Consider the following 24,518-nt stretch of genomic DNA (forward strand, 5'->3'; position numbering starts at 1 on the left):
TGTTCTGTTCTGTTTTCTTTTCAGTGTTCTGTCTGTCTGTTCTGTTGTGTTGTTAAATGTTAACAGTGCGGTACAGAATTACAATAGGCCGGCCTGCTACAATCCGTTTTTTTCCAACGAGCTTGTAACACTGTTTAATTGTCTTGTGTTGTGATTGAACATAGTTAGTTGGCATTACAGTAATTTGTTGAAGTAAAGGCCTATGTTTAATGTACAAACATTTTCGAAATGTCATCATTTGAAGAAGTAAATAATGCTCGGGACAAGCTTATGGAAGCATTAGGGGAAAAGAGCAAACAGTGAGTACCTGTAGGCCTAATTAAGTTATTCTAAGCCTAGCTTACCTTTTCTCATAACAGACGTTATCGCCACATTACCTTATTAGCCTACTTATTACCGATTCTTCATCTTTTACCCCATGGGGGATTGATGGCGTCATTAAAAATATAAAATCACTTATTTACACATATATACAATTAAAACTGAGGCTGTGGACAGGCATACTTCAGCCTAGGCCTAATAGAGGGTCTTCAAAGTACTCCTTCAGCGAGTAGTAGGCTTTGTCTTTGAGATACGCTGTAACCATCTTAAGGAGTTTCCTTTTTTCAAGGTGCAGGATGGAGTTTGGCAACTTATTGAATATATTTATTGCTCACTGGATTGGATGCTCACACTATCCAGTAAGCAGCTGCAGTTTGAACTCTTTTTACACCAGAAATTCGTTGTTGGCAGAAAGGGACCTGTTAAAAAGGGCCAGAGTTTTAAAATAATAGGCTTTAAACGAACCTGTCCTCCTCGCTCAAAACAGACTCAGTACTAAAACACTAGTACCTTCAGCACTAATAAGGTTTAAATTACCTGGCTTCTGTCATCGATCCTCGGTAGTTTTATGAAACTACAGCTGTTTCATGCCTATCACTGGCACATCTTCAGGTTTGTTGAACGCCAGCTTCTTTATAAAACATCCCTCGGTGTTGAGTTCGTCATGGTTACACAAAAAACATGTTGACATTTACACACACGAAAACACGCACGAAACATTTAAACATTAATAATTAAAGAACGACTGCGAAACGTGATGCGGCGCCGGTGATGGATAAGTCGCGACTGTCACGTGTGGCAGCGTTGACGTTGACCCCTACCCCTGTTCTATCCTTATCTTTTCTTTCCTTGGTTTGGTAATCAGATATCAGAATGGCTGTGTTGTAAATTATATTAGACTCGAAGGACTGTTTTTCGTTCAAAATATGATGTGGTTGTTCTTTTGATGCCTTATATATTTCGTATTCTTCTATTGTGTCCATATGGCGTCCTTTATTGCAAAAATGTAATATATCTAGGTTATTGTGAATGTCTGTATAGTTATGGTTTGTGGTTGTTAGGTGGTTGGAAAAAGCTGATTTAGAATTCTTTTTTGGTAGGTGCTCTTTAAATCGGGTTGTGAAAGATCTGGCAGTTTGTCCTATGTAAAAGCTGGGACAATTGTCACATTTTAATCTATAGATTCCGGTTTTGTTGTTGTTATCAGTGTGGGACTTGTTCTTGACTCTGATCAATGACGACAGCTTGTTTGTAGTCTTAAATGACACTGTTATGTAATTTTTTGCCAGTTCTTTTCGCAGAGTATCATTTAAAACCACACCAAATTCAGCGCTAACATATTTTTTATTATTATTTTCTCTGGAGGTTATTTCGGATCGGCTACGGTGTTTTGAGATCAATTTGTCTATCAGGCTGCTACTGTATCCATTTGACACTGCAATATGTTTTAGTATTCTAACTTCGTTAATGTAGTTGGTTGGGTTGAGTGGTACGGTGAGTAGACGATGGACGAAACTATTGTAGGCGGATAGGCTAATTTGTGGCTAGGCCCTATAGGGGTGGTGTGATGATGAATGGATAGTTTGGTCAGTTGTAGTCGGCTTCCTGTAGATATTGAATTCTAAGTTACTGTCTTTTCTTGTTATAGTGAGATCTAGGAAATTAATAGATTTAGATATTTCAGTTTCAAGAGTGAACTTCATATTTTTGTGTACATTGTTGAGGTATGTTTTGAATATGTTGATTTGTCTAATGTTACCGTTGAACAATACAAGCGTGTCGTCCACATATCTTCTGTATGCCGTATGCTGTATGCCGATGCCTTGCTCAAATCCCAACACAAAATAGAAGAAATAGTTCACAACCACAAATTTCATCCCCGGCTGATAAATACAACTAACATAGAGTTTACAGAGCAGGAGATTACTTTATTAAATAAAGGACTGAATTTCAATTTCCCTAATGATAGAAAGAACAGTCTTGTGTCTGAATTACTGAATGCTGAGACGGCTGTCAAATGCCTGAAACCCAGCCTTGCAAGAGATACCACCAGAGCAATGGTATCGAACAAAATACAGAAAACAATAAGAAATCCCACTCCTAGAATAAAATATATTTCGAAATATAAGTCGTTGAAATCAATAGCCACTAGCATCCGATGCAAGTTACAACAAAACGAAGCCGTTATCACGAAAGCAGATAAGGGGAACTGCACCGTTATCCTCAACAAGTCAGAATATGTAAACAAAGTAAAAGACTTTATTGAAACTAACTCTATTGTTACTTTGGCCAAGGACCCCACACCTGTTTTCTCGAAAGAGATAAATAAATTAATATCATCATGTAATAACCTTTTGACTAGTGAAGAAATCAGGCATCTAAAAGTCACTAACCCTAGTGCCCCAGTACTTAGAGGTTTACCTAAAATACACAAGGACAACATACCTATAAGACCATTGGTAAATTTCACCCCTTCACCTACCTATAAAATCGCCAAAAAGCTAGACAACATTATCAGAAGAGAGATTATTTTAGAAAATAACCATAGTATAAAAAACACAGTAGACTTAGTAAGCCAGATATCTAACATAGAAATGAAAGAATCATATATACTTGCATCATTTGATATTGTTAGTCTGTTCACAAACGTACCTATAGACGAAACAATAACTTTACTCAGGAAAAACCGACAAGCACTCCACCTTAGCTACAGAATCAAAGAATGAACTGATTAATTTAGTACGCTGTGTCCTAAAACAGAGCTATTTCACATTTGAGAACGAATATTATAAACAAAATGAAGGGTTAACTATGGGATCACCGCTATCAAGTATCCTCTCCGAATTATTTCTGAATAACCTAGAAAATCAACACTTTTGGTCAGACTCAAACCGACAACGCAGCAAAATAGTTTTTTACAGAAGATATGTGGACGACACGTTTGTATTGTTCAACGGTAACATTAGACAAATCAACATATTCAAAACATACCTCAACAATGTACACAAAAATATGAAGTTCACTCTTGAAACTGAAATATCTAAATCTATTAATTTCCTAGATCTCACTATAACAAGAAAAGACAGTAACTTAGAATTCAATATCTACAGGAAGCCGACTACAACTGACCAAACTATCCATTCATCATCACACCACCCCTATAGGGCCTAGCCACAAATTAGCCTATCCGCCTACAATAGTTTCGTCCATCGTCTACTCACCGTACCACTCAACCCAACCAACTACATTAACGAAGTTAGAATACTAAAACATATTGCAGTGTCAAATGGATACAGTAGCAGCCTGATAGACAAATTGATCTCAAAACACCGTTGCCGATCCGAAATAACCTCCAGAGAAAATAATAATAAAAAATATGTTAGCGCTGAATTTGGTGTGGTTTTAAATGATACTCTGCGAAAAGAACTGGCAAAAAATGACGTAACAGTGTCATTTAAGACTACAAACAAGCTGTCGTCATTGATCAGGGTCAAGAACAAGTCCCACACTGATAACAACAACAAAACCGGAATCTATAGATTAAAATGTGACAATTGTCCCAGCTTTTACATAGGACAAACTGCCAGATCTTTCACAACCCGATTTAAAGAGCACCTACCAAAAAAGAATTCTAAATCAGCTTTTTCCAACCACCTAACAACCACAAACCATAACTATACAGACATTCACAATAACCTAGATATATTACATTTTTGCAATAAAGGACGCCATATGGACACAATAGAAGAATACGAAATATATAAGGCATCAAAAGAACAACCACATCATATTTTGAACGAAAAACAGTCCTTCGAGTCTAATATAATTTACAACACAGCCATTCTGATATCTGATTACCAAACCAAGGAAAGAAAAGATAAGGATAGAACAGGGGTAGGGGTCAACGTCAACGCTGCCACACGTGACAGTCGCGACTTATCCATCACCGGCGCCGCATCACGTTTCGCAGTCGTTCTTTAATTATTAATGTTTAAATGTTTCGTGCGTGTTTTCGTGTGTGTAAATGTCAACATGTTTTTTGTGTAACCATGACGAACTCAACACCGAGGGATGTTTTATAAAGAAGCTGGCGTTCAACAAACCTGAAGATGTGCCAGTGATAGGCATGAAACAGCTGTAGTTTCATAAAACTACCGAGGATCGATGACAGAAGCCAGGTAATTTAAACCTTATTAGTGCTAATCTTAACGATCCAGAGGCCAACCATCATGAAACTAGTACCTTCATCGCACAATCAAAACAGTCTCACCCAGTAACTTACTAAAATGCTGTCGACATAGCATCCTTCCAGCGTAACTTAATAGACTTGACTACGGCAACAATGCTAACACTTAGGTACTTTTTTGCTTAATCTTGAATCGCTTCGATGTAGGACCATCCATTTATTAGTATCATAAGCGTAGCCTATAATTTTAAAATGGGGATGCCACCTCGAGGTGCTTACATTTTAACCCTTAGTAATGTGAGTGAATTATGAGGGTAGAGTGTTGTGAGATGTTCTGTGTAACTTTGTTCCGGACTAAGATAAGCTGTATCTATACTTAGTCTTTAATGATCAGGGACTGCTGGGTCCAGAAACAAGATTGGACACTCTGATGAGTTACACTGAAAATTTGTTCAAGCACATTCTTCTCAGGTAGCCTAGTACGCAGGGTGGCCAGCCAGCTACTGTATGGTTGAGAACAGTCACAGTGTCCGTGGCTGTTTATTGTCACCCAAGTAGCTTGATTGTAGTAACTTATAACGAAAATCAAATAATAAACTCTCCTGGTTGATTAAAATCAGAAAGTACCTACTCATTTGAACAGTAACTGACAGGAAACCCTGGTATTGACGGGAAAATAAAATGAACAGCTCTTAACAAATCATTAAAAAGTGTTAACGGAGATTTCTGGTTAGCTGTTGCGACTAAACTGCTGATGCTAGCAGTCTCATGCTACTTGTGAGCAGCCTCACTAGAGCTGTTTTTATTGTGGGACTCCTGTCATGAAAGAGAAATGGGCCCGTTTACTGCAACGGCTATAGTCGCTACAGTGGTCTATTTATTTTTATTTTTCGTTATCTAGATGAAAGTGGCATTTTGCTAAGAGAGAATCTTAATATATAAAATAAAGTTGTGTTAGTTACAGCGTTTATTTAACTAGATAACTACTGAACCAATTGGCATGAAAATTTACAGGGATATTCCTTAGGTACTAGAATAACATAATACCTAGCCTGTTTTCGTTTCAAAAACCCTTAAGTAAGGGAAGCGTCCTATGGCCCTTTGCAGTTTACATGAGTTTACATCTTATGGAAGAATGTTTTATTTTGTTTACCATGCCATGTTTGTCATTTCTTGATTAAATTAAATTAAGGAAACAGCTGTTGTAATGATAACCTAATTTTTAAAAACAAATCTATGCATAACAAATGAGAGCTATCAAATAGGTTTCTATTCCATTTGTTTTTTACGAATATTTGTTGTAAAATGTAATTGAAGGCAAGTGAGCGCAGCGAACGAGCTCCAACCTAAAGGTGAGTGAGCGTAGCGAACGAACTTCAACCTGGAGGCGAGTTAGCGTAGCGAACGAGCTAGCCTGAAGGCAAGTGAGCGCAGCGAAAGATCTCCAACCTAAAGGTGAGTGAGCGTAGCACACACACACACACACACCAAGCACATCTGTCAGTGACCAAACACGCGTACAAGCCCCTAGGACAAACCAACCATGGCCATACGTTCAAAATACATATTTTTTAGCGCTGCCACAAACCGGGAACGGTTATCAAGGGATTTGATGGCTAAGGGGAGGTCATTCCAAAGTCGGCAAGCGGTCACAACAAACGTTCCGTCGTAAACTGCAGTCCTATGATGAGGCATACGCAAAGTCAATGAAGCATAGCGTGAAAATCTAACACTTTCTTCAGCTACAAACCTAAAATCATCTACAAAATATTTTGGAAAATTTGTTTTTATTATTGAATAGGTTAGCAAAAGAATTTTAATTGATCTAAGGTCACATAGCTTTAATAGTTTAGAATTAATGTAGTAAGGCGTGATACGCTCACCGCGTTACTAATTACTATCTACATTACTAATAATTATAGTTACTTTGTAAGGATTAAAAAGTCACTAAAATATGGGAAAGAAGGTTTGACAATCCACAATTCTTAAGTTTGTAACAAGTTCTTTGCATTTTTTATTTAAAAATGAATAAGTTAGCATACATATTTTAAAAATAAGTCAGTAGAAAATGGTTTGTACGACTTACATGAAAAGTCCTTACTAAAAATGTCTTGCATCAACCAAAGTTTACTTTTCTATGTCTCATTTAGATGATAATCCCAAATATTTGTCTAAATATTTTTAAATAAATAAATGTCACAATGATTAACCGATTTCATTTGAATCAAGTTAACTTTGGGCCCAAGATGCCTACCTCAATAGCACAAATTAAATAAACAACTTAAGTGTATATCCGTTCTTATTTGGCTGCATTTATCTTATTAGCTCCTTATATAAGCCTTATTGCTTTGTAGGTACTGTGTATTAATTGATTAAAACATTTTAAACTGGTTAACAAACGTTTAACTGTTATCATTGCAATTCAAACCGATATAGATGTTGGTTACTTTCTAGCATAAGGCGTACGTTAGTTCCCAAATATTGCTGATTGGGGTTCAGCAGAAATTCCATGATAGCCGAATGTTTTTGCTGAATAACATTGTTGTTTCAGGTACATTCAACATATGAAGTTATGGTTCCAGATGAAAGTGAGTTGTTATATTCTTGTAATCTTGGGCTTTAGTTATTTCAATTATTCTATTTTTATCTTATAGTCAGGTTTACGAGTATGGGTTGGTTCATCAAACTTCAACTACTACTACTTGTAAACACTTTTTGAGTAATTATGACTTAATTGAAAATCTGTTTTTGTGTAGAATAAAACACAACGTGTTCCCACCAGCATAGGAGAAAGTGTATAACAAATATGTAGTGAGCAAGTTGAAATTTAGGATTTGTTATTTTCTACTTTACCTTGGCCAACTTAAAACATTGAGCTGAGTAGAGGTCGTGCGGAACGAGGTGAAGCCTGAGATATTCGGCGGGAATGGTCTAAAGTGGGGAAATCCATGGTGGGGGTAGGAGACGAGCCGATCGTCGCCTCGCATAGCGACACTTCCCCCGCCACACCACTATTCCCCTCCAAGCTTCACCTCGTTCCGTACGACCTATAAACTATTGGGAGTGGAAATCTGTTTATTTAAACCAGTGCATTACTTCTAAACTTTTTCTATATTTTTTCTGTGCTGTATTGTAGTGTTATGTTGTTACATTATTGTGTGCTTCCAACCTGTAAACACTATTTTTTCATTTACTTTTTCAGACCTCAAAAGAAGATTTTGACATTGAAGCTCGAAGACTTCTGGATCCGGGCCAGATACATCTTCACAACCAGTTCCTACTACAACTGTACCTCAAATGTTCTAAGCAAGACTTGCCAGCAGTGTCACCGCCGTTGCCTCACCATCGCACTAAGACTAAGCGCAGGGCTAGGCAGCACAATGGCGGCTTCCAGGTGGTTAAATTAAATTTTAATAAAAATTCATGTGCTTTTAGCGAATTCCCTATAGGGAAGAAGCTATTACCGTAGATGGCACAGAAAGACCTAGATCTGGGAGTTTGGGAACCAGCAAGATTGTGTCATAATAACAGAGTTTATGGAGTTTTGAAACTTTTCAAAAATAGTTTTTTTTTTCAAATTTTTACCCACAAATTATAAAAAATGTCCATTTTCATTAAAGCCATCGAGTAGAGCTTAAAAAACAAGTCGAGTATGCATGAAAAGCCTGACACAATTTTATTTCTGATTGTTATAGGCACTATAGTGATCATGAAAACGCATGTTGTCGCCCCCCAGCGTGGTCGACATCTCTGAGGGAGACGGTAATTTTGGGGAAATTTTTTGGTCCACAAAACATATGTTGAACAATTACCATATGTTAATAACATATTAACTACTACTGTCATCCCTCCTTCACAAGTCAAAATTATTTGGTTTTATAAAATAATAGTGGTTTATTTACCTTTCCTTTCGTCCCAGTTCAATTAAAGTTGTAGTATCTACAACCATGGTTTCGACGCTAGTTGCGTCATGGTCACGTAGTTAGCAAGTCGAGAAATATCTTGTCATAGTCAGTCGCTTGGACGTCGTCATATTCCCACAAACACGGACACGGACATAAACACACACGTACATTCTTAAATAGATTAAAATAAAAGGTTCTCGTGGACGGAACACAGGCCTGTGATGAACAGTATTAATTTATGAAATTGTACCGTCGCGGGACCCGGCAGGAGAACACCTAGGGGGACGGCGTCTGTGATTACATTTACTATGATACATTACTACATTACATTACTATGATTAAATTTCCATTCGGATACGAATTTAGTAGAGGTGTGCGGATAGTGAAATTTGAGTTTGGATCGAATTCGGATCGGATCGGATAGTAATAGGTTCGGATTCGGATAGTTCACTGTTATTTAATAAATTAATAGCAAGGTTAATAAGATAACGTCATTTTTATATATCGTAACATTAACATTAAACTAATATTATTGATCAGATCAAAATTACTTTACTGTATGGTGCATTGAATTTATTTACCTGGAATGTGTTTTTATCTGTTTTTATGTCCCTAGACCACAAATGTTGCAATTACATCTTACATTTCTTCTTACATGTAGACATTCAATTAAGGTCTCAGTTAGCCTTTTTTTAAATAAAAATACTAATTAAATTTTAAGTCTTTGATAATTAGGCTTAGGCCTATTGTAAATTATGCTTAAGTTTAGTGGCCTATTTATTGATTGAGTTACATGTCAGTACATCATAATAACAGGACATATTATCAATGGTTAAATAAAGACTAAAAACTAATAGATAAAACTAATAAATCTGTATTTACACAAAATCAACTGAATCTTCCCATTTATTCTTTGGTCTTTGGTTCAGTAGGAAATATCCTTTAAATCATAAATTTTGTCACTTCTTAATCGGTCGTCTCCATCTGTACTAAAACTTAACTTCATCCCAGATGTTGTGCGTATAGCCGACGACGCCATAGCGAAAATGAAAAGTTGTCATAATAGTGTATGAAAACAATCAGAAATGTAACTGTCGCTCCTGACTGGTCTTGGAACAGTACCCAGCGACTGCAGCTCGCGGCTCTAGCGACAGTAGCTCCAAGCAAAACAGGACTATGCAAAACCCTTAAGATCAGTGTCCCGCGACTGCCGCTAGGTGACAGTTGCTGCGCAACTTTCGCACCTGTCGCTCCAAGCAAAACGTACCTTTAGTCAGCACTGTGACTACCATACACCCTGCAGCATCCAAATCACAAATGATAACTAAACTAAACCATGATACTGCCCTGAAACTATACCAATATTATGAATAAGAATCCATTTATTGACATTATTTTGCCAACACTGTATTGCTAAAGACAACGTCAAAGAAAAAAAGAAATTCAGTAATATGCAGGAAAGAGTACAATGTACTTGTCAGGCTAACAAGTAAAACAGAATAAAACATGACAAAACACCATTACAGTAGAATCAAATCAATATAAACTATGAAAATTAACAATAAATAAATTGACAAATTTAAGTCAACCGTTTGGGTTGCACAAATGTATTGAACTGTGTATGGTCGCCCTTCAATAAGATTGTGAAATATATTGTACAATTACAATACAATCGGTTTGGCTAAAATGTTGGTGTATTCAACCAAAAAACGGTTATTTTCTTCAGCACTTGCTGTTGGTGGCTCAATTCAACTAGGCTACATTAATTTATTCTAACTCTATGGCTACACTCTAACATTAGAATGGAATGTCTTGTTCTACCTGTAGTGAAACACAATGCATAATTTGGGGAAAACAGCATGAAAGTTACAACTTTCCTTAAATTCTACAAACTGAATGCACCAACTAGTACTTATACAGTCAGTGTCTGATAGATGAAGTCAAATACTTTTAGTGTATAAATAGATTTACTGTTGACAGCAAGCCAACATCCACGACTACGTGCAGACCCGAGTGCCGCCACGGCCGCAGGAGGAGTCTGTGCTCTACTGTGTACAGGAGCTATTCCTGCCAGACACAGAGTTGATACAGATGCGGATGATGTTGGCAGCTTGGGAACTTGGCCTCAAAGGGGCAGAACAGTCTGCTGCGGAGATACTAGTCCAGGCTACCCAGGTCAGTAACCTATAGGATATGTCAAACCATTATACAAAACATTTAAAACAACTGATTGGGGTATCCGGATAGCTAATTTTTCAAATTTTTTGTCATTGACAGGAAAAATTAAGTACTATAAGCCTATATCATATTTTCTTATTAATAAAAAAAATGTATTAAAACATGTTTACATACCTTTTTTGCTGTTTTTTGTTTCTATTTTTATGGGTTTTTTTTTTTTGTAAACTCCCATATTTAATGTTGAGCACAAACACAAATGATTCATGGTTCTTTTCAGTGTCAGAAATCATCACATTTCCAACTCCATAATGCCAAACTAAACTCGATTCATCTTAATCCCTTATAGCGAATTTCCCATATAATAGGGAATAAGCTATTAACGTAGTACTCATGGTAAGACCTAAACTAGGACCGATTTAATTTTTCGTTTTGAGGTCTCTAGAGGCCAAAAACACCATCCGTTCAATTCATATACATATTTATTTATATATGTGTCCGTTAGCACGATAACTCGAGCAAATATGATCCGATTTTGATGAAATTGGTACAAACATGTAAACCTACGACTATTCGAACGAGTTCGCAAAACCAGCATAATCGGGCCATGGGAACAGGGCTTAATGGGGGGTTTTATGGTGTAAAAATGGGGTTTTCCCATTTTTCACCCTAAAAACAAATACTTATGCAATTTTTTTTAAAACCCTTTTGTTGAGCTTAAAAAAAGAAATGATTTAGTATATTGAAGCGCTGTTGTATGCCTAATGGTCACAGAGAAAATTCAAAAGTAGTGTAATTAAAAATTCCCATGTTATTCTTATGGAGAAAATGAATACTGTTGTAGTTTACTTGTTTATGGATATACTTTGATAAAATTTGGCAAATTTATTTATTTCATCCTTTACCTATGGTCAAAAAACACTTTTTACCTTCCCCGTAGCAGCAAACCTAAGCACCCGTTAAGTCTAACTAGCTGTTACCCACGGGCTTCAACCTGTTTGACTTCAAAGTATTATAAAAAACTATTGATTGGTTAAGTTAAGATGAAATAAACAAAACAGAATACAGCATTACAAATCAAAATAAGAAGGTTACAATACCTGCAGACTGCCTTTAGTGGTCCTTAAATATCCAACAGGATTACGCGTTTCGGTATTTGTTATACCATCATCAGATCCATATACAAACTTGAAGTTTTTTGACTCATGATGTCACGTCACAGTTTTTAAAACACAGTTACAAAACATTTAAACACGAAAAACTATTTACAGTAGGCCTACTAATTAAAAACGAGAGACAAAAGTGAAGCAATGCATGCATTTTCAATGTCGAGTCTCAACTGGAGGTTATCTTGTCCTAGTAGTTGTACTTTGCACCCCCGGCTTCCTTTATCATTCCTTTCTGTCTCTGTCTAATCCTATTAATGTTTCAAATAATATATTAGACTGGAACAAGCTTTTATCATTTAATAAATCATTAGGGCGAATTTTTGTTGCTTTATATATTTCATAATTTTCCAAAGTTGTCATAGTTCGTCCTTTCCTACAGATATGTAAAGCTGTTAGATTTGTACTGACATTTGAATAACTGTGATTTTCATTAACAAGATGCTCGGCAAAACTGGATATTTGTGTCTCCCTGGTTCGGGGGATATGTTCCTTAAATCTTTTTTCAAAAGATCGCCCAGTTTGACCTATATACATTTTGCTGCAATCATTGCATGTTACTTGATAAATTCCAGATTTGTTATTAATGCTTTGTTTTTCCTTTGGATTAACTATGTTTTCCAATTTATTGCTGGTTCTAAAAGCTGCAATTTTCCCATGCTTTTTTAATTCATTTTTAAGAGTTAGAGGGAATCTGCTACCATATTCGACTGGGACATAATCTGAATTTTTAAACCGTTGATTAGTTGGTTTTGGTTCAGTCCTCTTTCTTAAATGTTTCCCGATTAAATCGTCAATTATATTAGGATTGTAACCATTTGAAATTGCTATATGCTTCAGTGTATTTTTTTCTTCTTTAAAATCTTCTGGACTTAATGGTACATTTAATAAACGGTTCACAAAACTATTATAAGCTGCCATTTTGTATGAAAACGGGTGATGGGAAGTTGCATGTATGGTGGTATCTGTAGTTGTAGGTTTCCTGTAAATGTTGAATGAGAATTTACTATTTTCTTTTTTCAGGGTGATATCAAGGAAATTCAACACATTAGCTTGCTCCAATTCTGCTGTAAATTTTAGTTTAGGATGAATGCCATTAATATAGTTATTAAATAGAGCTATCTGTCTTGAGTTTCCGTTGAATAGGACTATTATGTCATCAACATATCTGTAGAAAAATATTATTTTTTCTCTGTATTTATTCTTCTCTGTGTTTATGTGCATGTTCTCAAAATTGTTTAGGAAAATTTCCGCTAGTATACAAGATAAAGGTGAGCCCATCGCCAATCCTAAATGAGACCTTGAAAATATTAGAGTGCAATTTAGAAAAACACTCAAAGTTGACTGAGATCGAACAAAAGGAACTCATGGCCTTATTAAAGTTAGTACTAAAACAAAATTATTTTAGCTTCAATGGTAACTATTATATTCAACATGAAGGATTGGCGATGGGCTCACCTTTATCTTGTATACTAGCGGAAATTTTCCTAAACAATTTTGAGAACATGCACATAAACACAGAGAAGAATAAATACAGAGAAAAAATAATATTTTTCTACAGATATGTTGATGACATAATAGTCCTATTCAACGGAAACTCAAGACAGATAGCTCTATTTAATAACTATATTAATGGCATTCATCCTAAACTAAAATTTACAGCAGAATTGGAGCAAGCTAATGTGTTGAATTTCCTTGATATCACCCTGAAAAAAGAAAATAGTAAATTCTCATTCAACATTTACAGGAAACCTACAACTACAGATACCACCATACATGCAACTTCCCATCACCCGTTTTCATACAAAATGGCAGCTTATAATAGTTTTGTGAACCGTTTATTAAATGTACCATTAAGTCCAGAAGATTTTAAAGAAGAAAAAAATACACTGAAGCATATAGCAATTTCAAATGGTTACAATCCTAATATAATTGACGATTAATTCGGGAAACATTTAAGAAAGAGGACTGAACCAAAACCAACTAATCAACGGTTTAAAAATTCAGATTATGTCCCAGTCGAATATGGTAGCAGATTCCCTCTAACTCTTAAAAATGAATTAAAAAAGCATGGGAAAATTGCAGCTTTTAGAACCAGCAATAAATTGGAAAACATAGTTAATCCAAAGGAAAAACAAAGCATTAATAACAAATCTGGAATTTATCAAGTAACATGCAATGATTGCAGCAAAATGTATATAGGTCAAACTGGGCGATCTTTTGAAAAAAGATTTAAGGAACATATCCCCCGAACCAGGGAGACACAAATATCCAGTTTTGCCGAGCATCTTGTTAATGAAAATCACAGTTATTCAAATGTCAGTACAAATCTAACAGCTTTACATATCTGTAGGAAAGGACGAACTATGACAACTTTGGAAAATTATGAAATATATAAAGCAACAAAAATTCGCCCTAATGATTTATTAAATGATAAAAGCTTGTTCCAGTCTAATATATTATTTGAAACATTAATAGGATTAGACAGAGACAGAAAGGAATGATAAAGGAAGCCGGGGGTACAAAGTACAACTACTAGGACAAGATAACCTCCAGTTGAGACTCGACATTGAAAATGCATGCATTGCTTCACTTTTGTCTCTCGTTTTTAATTAGTAGGCCTACTGTAAATAGTTTTTCGTGTTTAAATGTTTTGTAACTGTGTTTTAAAAACTGTGACGTGACATCATGAGTCAAAAAACTTCAAGTTTGTATATGGATCTGATGATGGTATAACAAATACCGAAACGCGTAATCCTGTTGGATATTTAAGGACCACTAAAGGCAGTCTGCAGGTATTGTAACCTTCTTATTTTGATTTGCATGAAGTGGCCTAGAAAAACAACTAGAACATGAAATTTTCAGCCAGCCTGGCAAAAGTTGTTTATACCTACAAAACTTTGAAGTTAAAAGTTTTAACCCTTTGAGTGCCAACGTCCGGGGAACCGGACGTTTTTAAAACGAGCCAAAAGTGCCGACGTCCGGCCGACCGGACGTTTTTAGAACGAGCCAAAAGTGCCAACGTCCGGCTGACCGGACGTTTCGTAATGATCGAACAGTTGTCATAACAACCGAATGGATACTCGGATTCTTTTAACCCATATATTAACATTGAGTCGAAAGTTACTAGATGCAATACATCGATTTTCGTTGGTCGAAATATCGAAAATTCGATTTTTACGAAATTTTAACCTAAAAATCGCCAGATCGCGCTCGGCATTTTTAGCGCGACCTTCGGGAAAAATCATCGGCATTTTTTGAGCGTTACTTTTATTTCTCGCCTGGCACTCTAAGGGTTAAAGACAGCTCAGAACATAACTTTTAACAAAGAATGCATAAAAAATCAAGTAATCCCTAATTATATTCGCATAAAAATTAAAAATAAATCTTCTGCTGCAAAAAGAGCAAAATTGGTTGCTGAACAAGCTTGGCTAAAAAATGAGGTCAAACAACAACATAGGAAAAAATCCATGCTTAATAAATTACTACTTAGAGCTCATATTAACATGTTGAATCATATCCATCCAGCACAACTCAACAATGTTCTTGCCCAAATAGATCCTCAAATAATTAAGGAAATAGATATAAAAAAGAGAGCTCAAAAGAAAAAACTAATTTCTCTATTAGATAAAAAACACTCGTTTGACATTGATAAATCAAAACATGTTTTTTATCAAAGAACATTCAACCTTACAAACGTTGTTTTCAATGCAGAAGAACTATCACTACTAAACAAAGGGTTAAAATATAATTTTAAAAATAATAGTGAAAGGGGATTCTTTAAGGAAATAGTCAATGCTGAAGCCGCGATTCAAGTATTATCTGATGTTAATGCACAAACAACGGCAAGGGTTATGATAAACAATAAAATAAATAAAGTTATAAAAACTCATAAGAAGTATAATCCTAACACTAAAGAAATGCATGTTCTTAAAGGAATTAAAAATAAGTTAGAAAATAATAATTTAATTATCACAAAAGCTGACAAAGGGAACACTGTTGTGATTATGAATAAAACTGATTACAATTGTAAAGTTGATGAATTCATAACTAAAAATGACATTGACAAGTTAAATAAGGATCCAACCGAAACTTTTACAAAAGAAGTAAATAAAGCCATGTCAAAGTGTAAACATTTGTTAACAGAGAAAGAGATAAGGTACATGAAGCCAATTAACCCTCTAGCTCCTCCGTTGAAAGGATTGCCTAAGATCCACAAGAATGAAATACCTATCAGACCTCTGGTAAATTACATGCCTGCACCTGCCTATAAACTTGCCAAAAAGCTGGAACGTATATTAAAGGAGGAGGTAAAATTAGAAAATAGTAGTAGCCTTAAAAACAGCTTAGAATTGATAGAGAAAGTAAAAAATGTAAGTCTCAATCCCAGATATACACTTGCATCGTTGGACATCACAAATTTATACACTAACGTACCTGTAAATGAGACCTTGAAAATATTAGAGTGCAATTTAGAAAAACACTCAAAGTTGACTGAGATCGAACAAAAGGAACTCATGACCTTATTAAAGTTAGTACTAAAACAAAATTATTTTAGCTTCAATGGTAACTATTATATTCAACATGAAGGATTGGCGATGGGCTCACCTTTATCTTGTATACTAGCGGAAATTTTCCTAAACAATTTTGAGAACATGCACATAAACACAGAGAAGAATAAATACAGAGAAAAAATAATATTTTTCTACAGATATGTTGATGACATAATAGTCCTATTCAACGGAAACTCAAGACAGATAGCTCTATTTAATAACTATATTAATGGCATTCATCCTAAACTAAAATTTACAGCAGAATTGGAGCAAGCTAATGTGTTGAATTTCCTTGATATCACCCTGAAAAAAGAAAATAGTAAATTCTCATTCAACATTTACAGGAAACCTACAACTACAGATACCACCATACATGCAACTTCCCATCACCCGTTTTCATACAAAATGGCAGCTTATAATAGTTTTGTGAACCGTTTATTAAATGTACCATTAAGTCCAGAAGATTTTAAAGAAGAAAAAAATACACTGAAGCATATAGCAATTTCAAATGGTTACAATCCTAATATAATTGACGATTTAATCGGGAAACATTTAAGAAAGAGGACTGAACCAAAACCAACTAATCAACGGTTTAAAAATTCAGATTATGTCCCAGTCGAATATGGTAGCAGATTCCCTCTAACTCTTAAAAATGAATTAAAAAAGCATGGGAAAATTGCAGCTTTTAGAACCAGCAATAAATTGGAAAACATAGTTAATCCAAAGGAAAAACAAAGCATTAATAACAAATCTGGAATTTATCAAGTAACATGCAATGATTGCAGCAAAATGTATATAGGTCAAACTGGGCGATCTTTTGAAAAAAGATTTAAGGAACATATCCCCCGAACCAGGGAGACACAAATATCCAGTTTTGCCGAGCATCTTGTTAATGAAAATCACAGTTATTCAAATGTCAGTACAAATCTAACAGCTTTACATATCTGTAGGAAAGGACGAACTATGACAACTTTGGAAAATTATGAAATATATAAAGCAACAAAAATTCGCCCTAATGATTTATTAAATGATAAAAGCTTGTTCCAGTCTAATATATTATTTGAAACATTAATAGGATTAGACAGAGACAGAAAGGAATGATAAAGGAAGCCGGGGGTACAAAGTACAACTACTAGGACAAGATAACCTCCAGTTGAGACTCGACATTGAAAATGCATGCATTGCTTCACTTTTGTCTCTCGTTTTTAATTAGTAGGCCTACTGTAAATAGTTTTTCGTGTTTAAATGTTTTGTAACTGTGTTTTAAAAACTGTGACGTGATATCATGAGTCAAAAAACTTCAAGTTTGTATATGGATCTGATGATGGTATAACAAATACCGAAACGCGTAATCCTGTTGGATATTTAAGGACCACTAAAGGCAGTCTGCAGGTATTGTAACCTTCTTATTTTGATTTGCATGAAGTGGCCTAGAAAAACAACTAGAACATGAAACAGCACTACAAACAAATAATCACACCAGATTTTAATCTATATAAATAAAATTACAGTTTTGTCTGTACATTGATTATAATCATGCAGTTTTTGGTTATTTTTACGTTTCATGGCCTAAGAAAGCCGAAACGAGTCTTATCTCAATTTCTGTCTGTATGTCTGTCTGTTTGTCCATTCTGTGACTTCGTCTGTAACGCCAAAATGTCATTTTACGCGGCTTACTCCTAGAAAACTAGAGTACCGATCAAGGTTCTAATCATTTTTCTGTATTTACTGAATTGGTAAGAGTGTCTTTGGCTATAAAAACATGGCCTCGCTTCTTTGAAAACAAAATAACAAACCACCAAAAACCCATTTTTGCTAGATTTTTGTCAAATTTTCTCCCAATGTTTACTATTACATTTTATGAAATAACGATCAGCAGTTTGGATTAATTCTCACTTCTAGCTGTCACTGATATGTTTACATTCAAAGTTGTTTACAAATACCGCAACCATTTCCGATCAAGTTTTGTCAGCACATCCAAACCAAGTGAGATTTAAAACGTTGTGCCTTACTTAACCGGTTTAATTAATCGCAAGTGCAACGATTGTTCTTGAGTTTTGATAACCGGGGAAAATACCATGAATCAGTGTTGTATTAGTGCAAGGAAACTTACATTTTTTTTTAATCATCGTCACCAGTACCGTAGCTTACAAAGGTTTCCACTCATTGACGGCGCTTCAAGGACAGTTGTGTTACAGTAGTGTTAAGTGCAAAGTAAAAAATCACAACTGCAGTGGGTGATCGTGGATGTTGCTGCGATCTTGGAAGATTGATTTCGCTGTGATCGTACCGTAACAGAGGTTTAACTTAACAGATGTAGCTAAACTCGCTTATCCAATGTGTCAATTTTGGTTTCTACCTTCTTACATTTCGACAACGATATCGGTACTTTTCCTACTTAGGAAATAAAACTAAAAACGTACAAAGCCCCAGATTTGTGCGTTTTTAGTCACATTTCCTCCGAATGTTTGCTAGATATATGTACCGATTATCGTTTAGAGATTACGTACCGGTAATCTTTTAAATAAGAAACCTTTGTTTGGTTAAAGGTAGTTTCTTCAAACTGTCATTAATATGTTAACATCTTTTCTCAAATTTAAACGTTGGTTTTTGATACTGCTACTTTTCTTTAGAACCGGTGGAAGCAGTAAGAATCATTTTTACATACACACACATCACTATTTTCACTATTCATCTTAAACACTGCACCTTATTGCTTATTAAATTTAATTGATGTCTTACTGTATAATTTTTAGCGTTTTCTGTCTGGACTCCAAAATGTTGTGTGTACTCAATTCTGTATTTGTGTGTGTATGTCTATTGGTAATGCAATAATGTCCTTATTTTTCGTGGAAATGACAAGAGCACCATTGTTAATACAAATTTCAACCCGAATAAAGTGTGCAGTAGTGAGGTTGAGGTAGTTTTTTAACTACTTTTAACCAGTGTGAAAGTAACTTTCAATTACAGGCCTACCTTAGGGCTATACCTCATAAATCTATACTGTAAAGCAATTCCTTTCATCGTTAGCTATAAAATATGGACTAACACGATCGGGTGACATTTAATTGCGAAGAATTCGTTTTGGCTTTGAAACTGTCAGATATTGTATTAGAGAAGGTTTATATGTATTCCTAAACAATTATAGTGTTGCCATCATATCTGGAAAAATGCACACTAAATATGCAAACCAACTCCTGTTCTAAATATAAGGTTTTAACTTACTACAAGATTCCCGTACGTAGAACGGGCAAACAGCTAGTAAGGTAATAAATAATTGAAAGAATAACATACAAATAAGAACAGCTGAGGTATTTTTAACATTAAGTATATGGAAAGTTCCCTTTGGAAAGCAACTAAGACCTTAAAGGGCAATTTATGAAAAAATGGATAATTTTGCGCAAGGTTTCTCGTCATGACGTACATTTTAAGTATATGGTTTATGGGGGTGTGACTTGTAGTTTTCTCAAAAGTTCATGGGTACTTTTGCCTTTATATATAGATGTTATTTAAATTGGGAATAAATATGTCTTAGTTATGTAAATGTTTTAGCAAAAATGTAATCAGACAAGTTGAAATTTGCTTAGTCTGCAGGTTTGCTACGGCTGGGGTATTTAAATACTCCAATCACTGATGTCAGAACCATTTAACACTATCTTTACCTTTAGATAACCTGGACGATTAGAATCAAACAACATGACAGAATAGCATACAAATTGTCACCGACAAATGCCGTAGGCAACTGAGTAGAAATGGCGCTCACGTCCATAGCAGAAAATTTATCCACTTAAGGTGCATTGTCCCTGAAGCGACTCTTGCAATAGTAGCTGAGCGATAGTAGCTGAGCGATAGTAGCTCAGCGATAGTAGCTGAGCACTGGATAGCATTGTTTCAAATGGGACCATTGTCCTTGACACGACTGCGACTGGAGTGGCTAGTGGCTGAACACGGCGACTATAGCAGGTCTGCTCTGAGGGGAGTCAGAGTCGCAGTCGCTGAGCGATTTGTGTTGTGTTTAGACTTGTTTTGGTCGTAATATCTTCAAAGAATACAAAACTGCTTTCTATCCCTGAAGAAGATGAAAAGCTGTTAGTACAGAATAAGTATTAAATAAATACTTGAAGATTTAAAACGTGGGGCGCATGCTAATTTACAATTATCTTCCCCTATTGAACTATTATTATCTATTGCATACGCCCCACGTTTTTCATTTTAAATCTTACAAGTATTTATTCTCTCCACATATTTATAAATTATTTTTACTTTTTAGTGTGTGGTATTTTTAAAAATTATTTGTATTTATAATTATTTTCTACTAATTGTAGAAATAATTTTAGTATTTACAGCTGACTTCAATTGATATATTTAGGCCTACATTCTTCCAAAATGTAAACATGAAAAATTTGGAAGCCCATGGGAAATATGAAAATTAAATTATATAATATTGCATTTTCATCCATTTGTGAGCTATATTTCAAGTTTCAAATCTCTAGCTCGTCGGGAAGTTAGTTATTGATTGCAAAGTTTGTACCGGACAAGAAAATGAGCTAATAAAAAGTTTTAAAATTAGCTGGTGTCATGGCACTCATGGCACCAATTCACTCGAAAAGTCAGCAAAAATGAACAAAATCGCTCTAGAACAATCGCTTCAGGGACAATGACATGGTTAGGTACTATCGCTGAGCTACTGTCGCTCAGCTACTATCGCAAGAGTCGCGTCAGGGACAATGGCCCTTTAGGAAACATTTGAGAAGCGGTTGCTTGCTAGATTTAAAATTGGAGCATGATTTAATTTAGATGTGCTATTTCTTTCAAACTTTCGGTGTAGCCTATGTAAAAATTATTGGCATTTGCTCGAGATAATATATCAATTTTATTTATCTACCTTCCAATTATACTATTATTTTTTTTTTAGATTTGTTATGTTTTTGGTACTTTCTTACCTGAGGATGGGATTAGATTATTCCAGATGCCATTCTGTAGATAAATAAATAAAAGAGATCTGTGAAAACATTTTTTTTTACTAACACATGTGCGTCGTTGTTCATGTTAGCGGTTGACATAATTCATGGATAAAGCAGTGTTTTACGGTGATTTATGTCAGCTTTTACAATTTGAATTACTCTGTAAGAATCATAGCAATATAATTTCTAATACTCTTCAGTTAGCCTATATTTATCCATACTGTAGAATGATTCAAACTGATTGGCCTACTCACTTCTATGATCAGCAACATTTTTTTTTGAATCTAGATTGTCTTTAATCAAACTTAATTTTACCCTCCTACTGGACAACTGTCATAACAAATTTGTGTTGCATCTTGTGACTAACCTGTACTATAGTTCGTTCACAAAATTAAGAAGGTTAGATGGGAAGTTCCTTCTCTACTTTATTTGCTAAACGTATATGCTGCAGCTGATTGCCCATTTGGCAAACCTCAGCTGTTGAGCTATTATTTTAAAGGTAGGATCAAGTGAAGGAAATAGATTTCTTCCCTTAAAACTGCCTAAATTTAGTGAACGGAGTATAGTTAATATGTACATGTGATGGGTGTTTTTTACGGAAGCATAACTTTTAGATACAACATGTGATTCTACCCAGTGCAGGTCATCTAGTTGTCTAATGCTTTGCTGATATCAATGTTGTTTTGTTCCCAGCATTTTCTCAAGAACGTGATCACCGCAGTATTAACCCGTAGGAACGGTTTCCGTATCCACAACAGTGGCGTGCAGTACGCTGTAGGCATGCCAGTGCCCAACCCTTGGCTCAGGAACACAGCCAACTACTTTCCATGTAGATCTGATGGGTAATTATAATTTTATTTGTAAATCACAAATTCAGTTTAATCTGGCACTACTTGGTTTATGTTATTTTTATTAGTTTGAATTGGTATTTCAGAAATATCATGGGGAGATATGGAGTAAAAATAAAAACTTGTCAAATCGTTAGGTCTCAATGAATCAATTTCACCAGTTAATTAAATTAATATCATAAAGGACTACTAGTTGATTATTTTGCTTTGTTAACCAGAAGATGGTTTGTGCAGGTCAGTGCTGGAAGTGCTGGAGTCAGGAGAGACAGTTCCAGCAGGTCGCCCCTCTGTCAGCGACCTGCAGCAGGACATAGCCATGGCTCACGCAGCTGGCGTCGAGTGTTCTGACAAGAAACCCGTCTCTGCGGCAGAGTGTTATGAGGCCCTCAAGGTATGCCTAGTACTGAGTTGTGCTTTCAGTTGGAAACAATCTATCTATTATTAAAGAATATTGATCACTGCTTCTGTTGATGTTTGTATTAAGCTTATTTGAAATATTTAGGAATTTAATCAAATGAAAAATTCCATATTTATTCAGGAAAAGTTGAGGCCACATGGCTCTTTCTTACACAAGGACACAAAACAGTTTTAAAGTTTCATACTGTAGTGAAAATGATATGCCTATAATAGGGAACAACGAAATTAGTAGATATATTTTTTACATAATTCAATAGAGTAAAATTAAAACATATTTATTTAAAAAAGCAAAGGTAACAGCAAGTCTTCTTTGTAAAATCCTCTTACCTTACCTCCTTGGCCATCGAAATCTTAGCCTCTCCATTCTTCTCTATTCTCAGCTCAGGTGTACTGCCCAACGCATCCATATCCTTCAGCACCTGGCTCCTCGACCGCAGTCTCGTCCTGCCGAGTTGTCTCCTGCCTTTTGGGTTATTCTAGTCCATAGCTTTTATTATCAATGAATTTTCTCTCTTCAACACATGTCCTACCCTTCTCAGTCTCCTGCTTTTTATCCTTGCTACAACATCTGGATGGTGATACATATCTCACGATTCTCTATTTTTCCTGATTCTCCAGCCTTCTTCATCTTGAAATAATGGTCGATATATTTTTCCTTGAATCTTATTTAAAAAAATCATAAGTTCCTTTTCCCGTTTTTTTGTGAGCACCCATGTTCTGATCCATATAATAATACTGGATGAAGTATTGAGAGGTCGATTTTTATTTTGGTATTTTTTGGCAAGTTTTTTAGATGAGCATATTGACTAGGGACAAGTAGGTTGCTGAGGCTAGAATTATTCTATTTTGGATTTCTTTTTCCACTTTGTTATTGTGCGTTATTGTTATCCCTAGGTATTTAAACTCATCAATAGGTTCAAACTCAAAATTACCCACTTTAAGATTCAAGTTCTATAAACATGAAATACATTATGTATGTCAAGATCTCACGACTTGAGAATAATCTCAGCTCTCAGACCCACATACTTTGATGAACAGAATTCAGTGAACCTACTATTTACAGCTGTACCGGTTCCCCTCCAGCCATGTTTATGCCATCAACATGGAGAGAATTTCCACCCAACTGCATCACCCCAGCTGGGACGATACTGGCGAATAGTTTTAGCAAAAAATAGATGTGAATATGTTTCTGTTTACTGTCGATATTAAATAGCTTTGTAAGATACGGTTTTAGATTTATTTCCCCATTAATCACCTCAAAATATATACAGGGTTTTTTTTTAACGCACAACCCAAATTAAAAGTACTGTGAGGCACATTTTAATGACCAAACAACCTTATATTTTGGTATCCCTGTGTTCTTTACTTCATTGCTGATCAGCTGATATTCGTTGTTGCATAGTAATCTATGTGGTTTAGTGTTGTTGGAAATAAGACACAACGTGGTGTTTCCCCAATCTCGAAGAGCTAAGTCTGCAGGTTTGCTGCGACGGGGGTATTTTATGTTTACTACGGATTCGGTTTACTTCAATTTTTACTATTATTGACATGTACAAATTTAAAGAAACCAAATCTTTGGTGAACAAAAATTACCTCCATCCCAGCATACCTGCAGACTAAGCGAATTTCCATTTGCCTGATCTGATCCACTTAAAATATAGTGATTTAAGTTTTACTTGAATTCGGATTCAGTTTTCTTAAATTGTTATATGTCTATACGTCAATAATAATTTATTTATTAGGTACTGGAATCGCACCTGTTAAAACTTAATTTTAAACATTTCATGGCATAAAACCAATGTTTATTTTCAACGTATTATTCTAACTCTTTGAGATTGGGGAACGCCATGTTGTGTCTTATTTACAATATATTCCCAATAACACTAAACTAAACCACATAGATAACTATGCAAAAAAGCTTATCAGCTATACAGGCATACCAAAATATAAGGTTGTGTGCACAAAATGTGTCCCACAGCACTT

The 24,518-nt window shown here is 35.3% G+C and overlaps 1 protein-coding gene across 1 annotated transcript; it reads left to right on the plus strand.

Moving 5' to 3' along the window:
• On the plus strand, positions 1–23,758 carry LOC128992166 (transcriptional adapter 1-like). Its single transcript, XM_054415611.1, has 7 exons — positions 1–299; positions 7,059–7,095; positions 7,710–7,901; positions 10,393–10,587; positions 21,964–22,112; positions 22,353–22,509; positions 23,599–23,758. Exons 1-7 carry the CDS (start codon positions 229–231, stop codon positions 23,692–23,694), a joined length of 897 nt encoding a protein of 298 aa, XP_054271586.1. The 5' UTR covers positions 1–228; the 3' UTR covers positions 23,695–23,758.
• The last annotated feature ends 760 nt before the right edge of the window (positions 23,759–24,518 follow it).

Source organism: Macrosteles quadrilineatus, unplaced genomic scaffold (genome assembly GCF_028750875.1).
Source record: "Macrosteles quadrilineatus isolate MER2022 unplaced genomic scaffold, UCM_ALF_1.0 Scaffold_4__1_contigs__length_99947679, whole genome shotgun sequence".
In the NCBI taxonomy this organism is placed as follows: domain Eukaryota; kingdom Metazoa; phylum Arthropoda; class Insecta; order Hemiptera; family Cicadellidae; genus Macrosteles; species Macrosteles quadrilineatus.

Coding starts and splice junctions, on each gene's coding strand:
- LOC128992166 (XM_054415611.1), top strand. CDS start 229: ATGTCATCATTTGAAGAAGTAAATAATGCTCGGGACAAGCTTATGGAA. Junction 7,096..7,709: donor AGTTATGGTTCCAGATGAAA/GTGAGTTGTTAT, acceptor TTACTTTTTCAG/ACCTCAAAAGAAGATTTTGA. Junction 22,113..22,352: donor TTTCCATGTAGATCTGATGG/GTAATTATAATT, acceptor TGGTTTGTGCAG/GTCAGTGCTGGAAGTGCTGG.